The sequence below is a fragment of the Macrobrachium nipponense genome, chromosome 12, assembly GCF_015104395.2.
Source record: "Macrobrachium nipponense isolate FS-2020 chromosome 12, ASM1510439v2, whole genome shotgun sequence".
Classification (NCBI taxonomy): Eukaryota; Metazoa; Arthropoda; class Malacostraca; order Decapoda; family Palaemonidae; genus Macrobrachium; species Macrobrachium nipponense.
The window spans coordinates 23,768,910-23,781,409 of NC_087205.1; the positions used below are offsets into that span (position 1 = coordinate 23,768,910).

Genomic DNA, 12,500 nt, shown 5'->3' on the forward strand with positions numbered 1-12,500 from the left:
TTGTGTCATTTGAACGACACGTGAGGAGGATAGCCGTTATGTAGATGGAAATCGCCAGTCCTAAACGTAAGAATGGGTGAATTTTTTGTTATATAGTAAATAAAACTGGTATAGGGCAAATGGATCGGTTAGAAAAAACAAAAGCAAAAAAAAAAAAATAAACATATACACACGACTATTAAGCTTGAAGATAACCAGTATAAGGAACGAAACAGCCACCAGACCGTAATAAACGAATTACAATCATGCTATAAAAACATGTAATCCAATCTTATCAACAAAGCACGATAAGTATTGAACGCTTTGCTAATGGGAATTGAATCCTGCGCTTTGCAAACCATGAGGAATAAGTTATATTTGTTTTGAGGGAGATAATCCTCTTTATTTGGTTGTTGGGGGGCGGGTGGGGGTTGTTTATCAGTTGCAGATTATGAAATATCAACAAAGCTCTTTCCCAGTAATAGCTGGATAAAACTAAAGATTTACTGAAAGGAATAAGTCTCAAATAGCATTTCCACTAAAATCGTTGGTTAAGAGGATATCATTTGTTAATTATTTTCTTTAACAGGATTTGTATTATCGCCAAAGGGGTTTTCATCCCACGATCAATTCATGATTTACCGACAGATGAAAGTGAAAATGTATATGTATATATATATATATATATATATATATATATATATATATATATATATATATATATATATATATATATATATATATATATATAGGCTATATATATATATATATATATAGATATATATATATATATATATATATATATATATATATATATATATATACATATACATATACATATACATATACATATACATATACATATACATATACATATACATAAGCTTGCAAACTTTACTCCTCATAAAACACAAGTATAAACTTCCCTTGACCAAGACGTTTTCGTATCAGTATAATCACAAGTGTTAAAGTTTCACTTGAACATCACCATCGCTTGAACAAACATCACCATCACTTAAACAAACATCACCATCACTTAAACAACTTGAACAAACATCACCACTTTCTTCATCACTATCGTTGAAGAAAAGAGAAACGAAACTTGTCTAAGTCTGTCGCTCTCGGTGGCAGCAAACTCGAGTTGATTTCATTTTTAACTTTATTATTTATCTTTTTATTTATTTTGTTACCTCGTTTTGCTGAATGTCCTACGATAGGAGCGGGACGGAATAACGACCTGAAGGTCCCCATCGCAGTGTACATTTCCTGGGACCTTCGGATCAGGCAGATGAAGGATGAAGGAAAAAGAGCTCGGAAATTGACAGCGCTGTGTGACGTTTGAGGAAAGGGACGCCTTTGAATCGATTAAGACAAAAACAGGTTAAATAACCGCCCCAGGATAAAGATACTATCGCAATACCTCTCTCTCTCTCTCTCTCTCTCTCTCTCTCTCTCTCTCTCTCTCTCGGCAAAATACCAGAGCGACCATGTATTGAAAAGATAAAGCAAAATTAATGATTTCGGGTAATATTTTGCGAATACTTGATGATCACCTTTTGTTCAAATTGAAAATTAAGGGATAACCTTTTGTTCCAATGAAAATGTAAGGGATAACCTTTTGTGTCCAATGAAAATGTAAGGGATAACTTTTTATTCCAATGAAAATGTAAGGGATAACCTTTTGTCCCAATGAAAAAGCAATGTATAACCTTTTGTTCCAATGAAAAAGTAAGGCATAACCTTTTGTTCCAATGAAAATGTAAGGGATAACCTTTTGTTCCATTAAAAAAGCAATGGATAACCTTTTGTTCCAATGAAAAAGTAAGGTATAACCTTTTGTTCAAATGAAAAGTAATGTATAATCTTTTGTTCCAATGAAAGAGTAAGATGAATATTACGCTAATAATTCACAACAGATGTCAATCCAGATCATTGAATTAACAAAAGAGCTAAATTGAATCGTCTCTTTGTACCTAATTGGGCATTGTTGCTAGAAATACTTGACAGGTATCCAATCATAATCAATTTATTTAGTAATTAATATAAAAAAAAAGCATCAGTGCTTGAATAGAATAAAAAAAACATATCTACGTATAAAATGAGGTTGTTGTGTTTTTAATCAAAATTATTTTTAATGTTGTTTTTTTACCACTAGCTCACATTCACATAAAACTCAGTAAACAGACGTGGACGGAGAGAGAGAGAGAGAGAGAGAGAGAGAGAGAGAGAGAGAGAGAGAGAGAGAGAGAGGTACAGATTGTTTTCCAAAATCACTGATTACATCATTGAACATTGAAAACCGGGTACTTTTGCGCATTACTTCGATACTCACGGTTAATGGTTAGATACAAATTATACAACTGTAGTAACTGTTGTATATACATCTTTATCGTTCACAATAATACTTGTGTAAATACAGAACTCATGTAAATGAGAGCATGGAAGAGATAATCACATTATAAAGAAACTGTCACATGGAAATAGAAAAATACGTGCACCAAATAACGTTTTTATTTCTTTTTTTAATTGATAAATTCTTGCATACGTGTTTTTTATTATTATGCGAAGCAAAGGAATTATATACATTTTAGATGAGTTTTTATGATTAAGAAAAGTAACTTTGGTCCGATACCTTTTCAAGCTCTTCATGGATTGAAATTTTATACTCGAATTAGGAATAAATATCTATTAAGTTCCGTACCGTTGTTGGATAACCACTGGTTCCATGCAACGTAAAAACACCATACAAACAAATGAAGTTCCGTAAGACATACTGCGTGAAAACCCACGTGAAAAATTTTTTAATATTCTACGAGAATATTAACGCGAATAAATTTTGCCATTATCGTACTGCATGCTCGTTTCGTAAAAAAAATAAAATGATAACAAGAACTTCGGCAGTATTTTGTTAGTGTTTTTCTCCCAACAATCTCGACAAGGATAAAATGGGCCTTAACGGAGATGAATTTCCTGCGGAATAATAAAAGAGAGAGTGAGAGAGAGAAGAAGAAGAAGAAAAAGAAGAAGTATGAAATATCATTAAAAAAGTCATAAACATGAATAAGCATAGTTTTAAATCCGCTAATTTAAGAAGACGAATGGGGATCATAAGACCTTGGAAAAGACTTGATCTCTGACCCCCCCCCCTCTTTTTTTGTTTTTAGGAGAAGCAATACATTAATTTCAACTTGGTCTGGAGATGAATTATTTTCCTTGATATATTGTCTGTGTCTGCAAAGAAAAAATGAACATGCAGTACGATAATGGCATAATTTACTTGCTTTTATATTCACGTACAATTGAGATCACGGTTGATGTTGAAATATATATATATATATATATATATATATATATATATATATATATATATATATATATATATATATATATATATATATATATATATACAGGAGCTTATTGTTCTATGTATATTATGTAATCATCTTATTCTCTTTTGTGTCTTCTTCCCAAATATGGCCGCCATAAACGGTAAATATTTATACATTTATTATTTTTAATTGCGGATGACTGATATAATTAACAAGAAAACTAAAACTGCTCGTGAATTACGGGTAAGTTAATCCCATACCTATAATATCGTTTCCTCTTCTTATCGTTAACTCTTTCAAATCTTGTCTCCCACCAATTCCATTCTTTTCTGATTTTTTTTTTTTTTATTTGCTATACAATTTCTTTCCTCTGGTCTGTTTATTCCGCTGTCCAGCTCCTTTATCTTCTAGCTTTTCTTCCTCTCATTTATAATTTTCTTTTTCTCACGATTCGGTAGTCTTGAGTTCGATTCCCCGCTCTGCTAACGTGGAATCAAAGGAATTAATACCTGGTGATTAGAAATTAATTTCGCGAGACGATGTGGCTCGGATTCCACAATAAGCTGTAGGTCCCGTTGCTAGCTAACCAGTTGGTTCCTAGCCACGTATAACTAACTATCTAGTCCTTCGGGCCAGCCCTAGGAGAACTGTTAATCAGCTCAGTGGGCTGGTTAAACTTCAGATATACTTAACTTTTTCTCTTTCTCACCAGTTCTTTAAAAAAGAAAAAAAAAAGAACAGGGCGCAAGAATTGTTTGGTCAAGCTAATTCACTTTATAAAAATCGAGTTCCCAAATATATCGTGTAGTTACGCAGTTCATAATATTCCATTATCATCACGGCTCTGCGGATAATTTTAACTCGATGACTCGGCGGAACGCGAATGAAACCCGGGATAATTAATTCACAGGCCATCAGTAGAAAATGGACGCGCATCCTACGTCATCCGATCGTTTTTGATCGACGGGCAATTATTTTCCGAAATGCCGTGATCACAGTAATCAAATACCAAAGTTTATGTCCCTCCGCTGCTGTGACGGACATTCATAACTTGTAATCTGTTCTCTGTAGATCATATTTTTTCCCCTTTTGAGGAGAAAGGAATTCAGCAATGACGGGCCAGCTGGAAATCCTTTTTATTCTTCGCAAAGTTAATTACTACACCTATTTCGGAATGACACTGCCAGTCGATTAGTGGGATTGTAATTCAATATTGCGAATGAGAGTCGGCAGTTTTGAATGCCTTGTGTGTCTTTTTCCACATGTGGATATTCTTCTTCAAGCTTTAAATTCCATTATATATGTATAGTATGTGTGTGTTTGTGCGTGTGTTTATGCTGATGCATGCATATATGCATATATGATTTATGCATACATGCTGTACAACTTCAGACCTAGCGAACTTGCTGGACAATAAAGAAAAAAAAATATTACCCCTTCGTGTCAGCCTTCCGTGCGTTAAAAAGAAAAAATCCCCGAGGTTCTCAAAGATACAGAAATTGAAAAATGAGATAGGGAGAAAGGAAAAATAACTGCCATTAACTGCCATTAACTTATTCGCAGTATTGTTCACCTTTTAGTTGAGGTGATAAAGTCATCATACATTAGACTTCAAAGGCGTCTACGGAAATATTCCATTCAATTTATGGCCGACGGAAATGAAAACATCAATTGAATCAAAGATCTGGACCATCAAGCGACGTGAGCTCAGATTTGAAACCAGGAACTGTAATTGGTTCTACGAATAGTGATAACGCAACATTATTATAAATGCTATTAGAATGGTGTCAAGTCATAGTCTTGTAACAGTATAGAATGTAATTTGTTCCAGTAGCTTTACAAACTCTTATATGTAAAGAAAAAAGAAGGAAAAATATTGAAAACATTTATCTACAGATATGTACGCGAATACCCTACCTGGGAGCACCACCTAGCAGATCTTTCAGGTCTTGGATATTCTAAACCAGCATATTTTAGTTAAACTGCTTAATTTACCCTTTATGTAGATCACTAGAAAGAATGATTGGGTTTTGTTAGTTCATATCGAATGACTACGTAGTCTTTGAACTCAGACAGATGTCTTTGAATTGTGCGCATCCAATATCAGGTACAACGCTCTTTATTTATTTTATTTAGATGATTTGAAATTAGCGAAATGTGAGACAGACTAGGTAAAACCAGCAACCTCATTCTTTTAAATTTAGTACTCAAATTGAAAGATACTATCTTCAGGGGCCATCCGCTATAGAGGATGTATTTATTTGTATCTAATCACCAGCTTCTGGAGGCATCCGTTTTAGAGGATATATTTACCTGTATCTAATTTCCATTAGTTGATCATTTAAATATCAGCTTTCTATTCTGTTTCATTATTTTCTTTATGAGCACTACGACTTTTCTTGTTTATGGCTTGTATTGTTCTGTTGGTCCAACTTTCCAATTTCGCACAATGTCGTGGGGTTGTGGATCTCTCTCTCTCTCTCTCTCTCTCTCTCTCTCTCTCTCTCTCTCTCTCTCTCTCTACACCAAACCTTATGAAGCCCACACCTCCTGACAGAATAGTAAGTTGCAGGCAACAGCAGAATCTCACTGCAATTTCATTACCCCTGACCTTCCGTCCGCAATATATTAATTCGTGTTAGTTCCTCATAATACTGTTATAAGAATAAAAACAGGGCAATATTTCAGAACGGTCAAGGAGAATGAAGAACATCTCAATATGGAGCAAGCTCGCTACAACGAGCATATATTGGACAACAAGAATTGTATACGTTGAATGAGAGTATGTTGAATTTCATGAATAAGAAAAAGCATTAATAAAACATCCGTAATTAAAACATGCCTCCCAGTTTGATATGGAGTGCACGCAAGCATTTTGAATGCTAAGTTGATTCTACGATAACCGCACGGCACGTCTGAATGCTCTCTCCAGTTGATTTCATACGTAGCGTTTCGCCTCACTTCAATGTTTACTGAATACCTCAGTTCGCGCTTCTGTACATACTAGCCGGCGCTGCTAACAATGGCTGTGATATCTCACACTCAGAAACAAACAAACAAGCAAACACACACACATACACACACACACACAGAGCGAGATTAAATGATCAAGACGAGAATGCGAAAATGGGGTAGAACATTTTATATCGTGAAATATATGAACATTCACACGCAAGTAGTACTCTCTCTCTCTCTCTCTCTCTCTCTCTCTCTCTTCTGTGTATGGCAGTGCACTCACATGCGAGTTTCATTCTCTCTAAAGGTAGGTTTACACCTACGCACTTTTGTGTTGCAGGTTGTTACAGCGTGGGACCACAAGAAACCGCACGAAAAATGACGCGGTGGGGAGAAAAAATGACCGTTATTGGGCGGCGTGGCGCCGACCCGTGCGGTGTGTTACAAGCATGTTACGGCGTGTTGTTGCGGTGACGTTGGTGCGGTTTTATGGTGGTTGTTGCTATGCCAGGGCACTCGCTCTTGCGGCTTTGTTACTCCGTGTAGCGGTGTGTTGCGGGTGGCTTGCGGTGTTGTTGCTGAGTGTGCGCACATCTGCACGAGACACGACGTGGAACGGTGCATGATTGTTGCACATGCACCGTGCCACACCGTGCCAGATATGAACCTTGGGTATATATAGAGGCCTGCCAAGCACATCCTTCATTCCACGCCCACCCAGCATGCAATATAGACCTCAACAGCCTCTCACCCCAGGAGACCCAAAGAACATAACCCAAACAATGTACATTATTGTAAATTAAGATCATGATGTATTTTTCATTGTTTTATACTCCCATACTTTTGTATTGTCCTAAGAACTAATAACAATATTAATATAATAAAGAATATTGGAATGATGATTGGTACATATAAAAAATGATATTAGAAAATAATTAACTGAAAGTAATAATAACATAATTCATAATAATGAGACAAATGAGAAGCAAATGATGGACATAACAAAATTATTTATACTAAACAAACATGAAGAGCATAGAATGTAAGAAAATGAATATGAAAAGCATAGAAAGTAAAAAATGAACATGAAAAGCATAGAATGTAAGAAAATGAACATGAAAAGCATAGAAAGTAAAAAATGAACATGAAAAGTATAGAATATAAGAAAATGAAATTGGGACTTGGTTTATATCATAACATTGTCAACTGCAAATATCATATATTATCAACTGAGGTCAATATGTCTTTAGTCTGTTACTGATTTTTCATTGTTCCCCTGTTAATAACTATGTCCAGTCAATGCTAATTATTGTTTCATTATCATATTTGTATGTGTTCATGTTCATTTGATCATGTTCTCAATATTATATTATTGTTCTTTACCTTGTATGTTATTATATCATTTGATGGCCATATTTATTTCATGTTACATTTCATTTTATAGTTCAAGTTATTTTCCGTGTTCTATTTATTTCATATTTCGTATATCATATTTCATGTTAGATTTCCTGTTATATTTCTTCATGTTATTATTCTTTATGACCATGCTTTTTTATTTTTCAATTTCATTTCAGCCAAACATATCATCATATATATATTGTGATGACCTATAAATTAAGCATCAATAAGGAAAATGTAAATTTCAACATATTTATTACAAAAAGAAAAATTGTGAATGATATAAGATGTACAAAATCATTTAATATTAAGAAACTAACTAAAAAATCATTTATTATTAGGATAATAAAATAATATTTATTTATACATTGTCGACAGGCTGTCAGAGTGCGAATGATGCCCCCGCGGTCTGTCCGGCCCCTTTTATCCTCCCCAGAATGCGCGGCAACCTTCCATCCAATCGACCTATGTTTTTTTGTCAAAATTAAGAGGTGGTTGTGGAATTATTGATATTCAGTGTAAAGCTAATTCAATCATGTTTAGTACATCTCTAAAATGTTTAAAAGATCGTTGTTTTGGTTACCAAATGATTATTTATTATTGTAAAGTCAGAACAACCTACCTTATAGAAAAGGAATGCCAACATCAGGATTGCACTATTTTTACGCCTAGTTTTTATGAAAGTATGATAAATATATTACGAAGTGCTAATAAGATGACCTCTTATCCACACATAAAAACGGAAGTGGTATATAAACATTTAATGAAAAACAGTGAATATGTTCCAAATATTGAAAAATTGTATCCACTATTCAACTGGAAACTAATTTGAGAACATGTAAATAATAAGCATATAGAAAATAAAAGTAGAGAAATTTTGTTTAAGTATGTTCATGAAGTTTCAACTAATATGCATATGGTATATTTCTGTCCTTTGATTAAGAATTTGTTGTCCTGGGTGTTCGAATTGCTTAGAAAATGTTGTAAATTAAAAACTAATAGCAGGTTAAGGATTTTAAAACTAGATTTTGAAGCAAACTCACTCAAAAAGGGATGAAAATACAGCAATGGTAATAATAGCAGATTTTATTTCAAGTATATGGATGGCAAGATATTTGGGAATAAGTGCTGACCAGCAAATTATTAAATGTATAAAGAATACTGTTAAATACATTTAATGTAAATATTATAGGATTTAAGTCTAACGTTAACAAAAAATAATAAATTGTAATATTTTTATATTATACATAGATCTTATAATGTATATACAAAATTGTAAAATATAATTTTGTAAAGTAATATTTCTTAAAAAAAAAAAAAATTTAAATCAACCTAGGGAGATGTCGTAACACTCCGCACTCACGCCGCATGCCCCGTGGCATGTGCATCCCATTTATTAATCGTGTATGAAGGCGCTGCAAGGGCACCACAAAGGTACCGCACGGCGCCTTAACATCACGCCATAACACTCCCTCGCGGGTGGTACGACATCGCACCACTTCGCACCACGTGCGGTGTGGTGCGGTGCAGCACGGCACCGTGCGGGTTCTTACCTCGTTTGTTGCGGCGCCGCACCACACCCCTTACGTCTTCGTGCGACTTCATCACGCCGCCAGACGCCGCACAGAAATTTGAAATGATTTCAAATCCGGGCGGCGTCGTGCGGCTTTAACAGTCCGCTCCAGGCACCGCCAGCGAGGTGGCGCGCTTTTGGTGCGGTTTCGTGCGGTTTCTTGCGGTCCCACGCCATAACAGCCCGCACCACAAAAGTGCGTAGGTTTAAACCAGTCTTAAGTTATATTCCTAATTTACAATTAATTTGGTCTTTCTCATATGCAAAGGCATCCATAACCGCATGCGTCTGCTCCCAACATTTTGTTCATGCTATGGAGAATGGAGTGCAGAACTGACATTTGTTTTTATAGTGTGTGTGTGTGTGTATGTGTCTATTTTTTACTGACCCACAAGCCTGTCAAATAGATTCGGATTATTGCACAGTCGATGTTAAGACTGCTTTAAAATTCTTGCATGCCCGAACCCTTGCAATATTTTGGAGTTACCTCGACCAGTGTGTGCTCCGAGTAACACGATACGAAGATTGGATAAATCAATGTCATGGAGAATTGTTCTTTTTATTCTATTGGAGCCATATCTTACGACAATTTAATTACTTTATGTGCTTTTAATGGAGGTGCATTATGTTTTACCGAATGGGTTCGCAGTCTCGTCTAGGTACTTTATTCATTGACTTATATTTTCGGGAAAAATAACACAAATTCACATAAATAAGCAAAATTGATGAAAATACGCGATGAAATATTTACCAAATCTTTAGATTAGAAGATGAATAAGATTCAATGCCAATGCAAAATGAGCAAAGAACTTTTTAAATTGGATTAACGTTATATTGTGAATTGACAAAAAATTAATAATTGTTTTGTAATATCTTAGCCTGAATTTACTAAAAGAGTGAACGCGACTTAATATTAGCCATAGACTGAATTTACAAAGAAAGTGAACGTGACTTAATAATATTAGCCATAGGCTGAATTTACGAAGAAAGTGAACGTAACTTTACAGTAGACATGATATATGACTTAGAGATCGAACTAAATATTATATCTGATTTCCCATGGTAACCGTATGGACGAGAGTCACATTTCTCTGTTTGGCAAATATAAAATGAGGGATGAGGAGAGATTGAAAGAGAGGGTCACAAATCCAAGGCTGACCTCAGTACCACCAAGAAACGAAGGTCAATAACATCAAAGCTCACGAGGTCTCAGTTTACAAATCTTAGGCATTACTCGCAGATGGGCGGATGTCACGAAACCGAGCTCGCGTCAGAGAGCAAAGGTAAATGTATGAAAAGTAAAGGATTAGGTAACAGAGGAGCAGATGCTGGTTATAGAGAGTGATTAGACATTATTACAATGTAAAGTGGAGCCATGTATATTCACTCTTAACAGACAACTTATCTCACAGTTTGTAATAATAATAATAATAATAATAATAATAATAATAATAATAATAATAATAATAATAATAATAATAATAATAATAATAAGTAACGAGAACTGAAGGGATAAAGCTACCAGATGGGAGCAACATCAAACACATAGATGAGACAGGATACAAATGCCTGGGAATAATGGAAAGAGGGGATATAAAACATCAAGAGATGAAGGACACGATCAGGAAAGAATATATGCAGAGACTCAAGTCAAAACTCAACGCTGGAAATATGATAAAAGCCATAAACACATGGGCAGTGCCAGTAATCAGATACAGCGCAGGAATAGTAGAATGGACAAAGGCAGAACTCCGCAGCATAGATCAGAAAACCAGGAAACATATGACAATACACAAAGCACTACATTCAAGAGCAAATACGGACAGACTATACATAACACGAAAGGAAGAAGGGAGAGGACTATTAAGTATAGAGCACTGCGTCAACATCGAGAACAGAGCACTGGGACAATATCTGAAAACCAGTGAAGACGTGTGGCTAAAGAGTGCATGGGAAGAAGGACTAATAAAAGTAGACGAAGACCCAGAAATATGCAGAGACAGGACAGACAGAACAGAGGACTGGCACAACAAACCAATGCACGGACAATACATGAGACAGACTAAAGAACTAGCCAGCGATGACACATGGGAATGGCTATAGAGGGGAGAGCTAAAGAAGGAAACTGAATGAATGATAACAGCGGCACAAGATCAGACCCTAAGAACCAGATATGTTCAAAGAACGATAGACGGAAATAACATCTCTCCCATATGTAGGAAGTACAATACGAAAAATGAAACCATAAACCACATAGGAAGCGAATGCCCGGCACATGCACAGAACCAGTACAAAAAGAGGCATGATTCAGTGGCAAAAGCCCTACACTGGAGCCTGTGCAAGAAACATCAGCTACCTTGCAGTAATAAGTGGTACGAGCACCAACCTGAGGAAGTGATAGAAAACGATCAGGCAAAGATCCTCTGGGACTATGGTATCAGAACGGATAGAGTGATACGTGCAAATAGACCAGACGTGACGTTGATTGACAAAGTCAAGAAGAAAGTATCACTCATTGATGTCGCAATACCATGGGACACCAGAGTTGAAGAGAAAGAGAAGGAAAAAATGGATAAGTATCAAGATCTGAAAACAGAAATAAGAAGGATATGGGATATGCCAGTGAAAATCGTACCCATAATCATAGGAGCACCAGGCACGATCCCAAGATCCCTGAAAAGGAATCTGGAAAAACTAGACGCTGAAGAGTGTGATCCTAGAAGCGGTGCACATAGTAAGAAAAGTGATGGACTCCTAAGGAGGCAGGATGCAACCCGGAACCCCACACTATAAATACCACCCAGTCGAATTGGAGGACTGTGATAGAGCAAATAATAATAATAATAATAATAATAATAATAATAATAATAATAATAATAATAATAATAGCGGTATTTATAGCGGCACGGACCTAGAGTTGCATTCTCATTTGAGAATGCAACTCTAGGTCCGTGCCGCTATAAATACAGTTCCGCAAACTTTCTTGCTACAGTCTCTTCAACCGACTCGTCCGAAGATGACCTACGAGAAGGTCGAAACGTCACGTACTACCAGCTATACCAGCACCAACACCAGCCCTTAATCCAAAGACGACCCTGGCCCGAATTGAACTACGCTTACAGAATAATACCGGCACTGACGACGACCCCTGCTTCACCTGGACCTGATATCCTGTTCTAATAAAAGATTCCTTCAGCATTTACAATTTTTTTGAAAATTGCCAATATGAATATTGGCCAGTTACTCAGAAACATCGATGAGCCTGA

At 35.8% G+C, this 12,500-nt stretch overlaps 1 protein-coding gene across 1 annotated transcript in view; it reads right to left on the minus strand.

Moving 5' to 3' along the window:
* Positions 1-9,266, minus strand: part of LOC135224755 (uncharacterized) — a 22,391-nt gene extending 13,125 nt beyond the window's left edge. The window contains exon 1 of the mRNA XM_064264082.1: positions 9,215-9,266. Coding sequence (XP_064120152.1) covers positions 9,215-9,266 — 52 coding nt within the window. The remainder of the gene's footprint in view (positions 1-9,214) is intronic.
* Between the last annotated feature and the right edge of the window lie 3,234 nt (positions 9,267-12,500).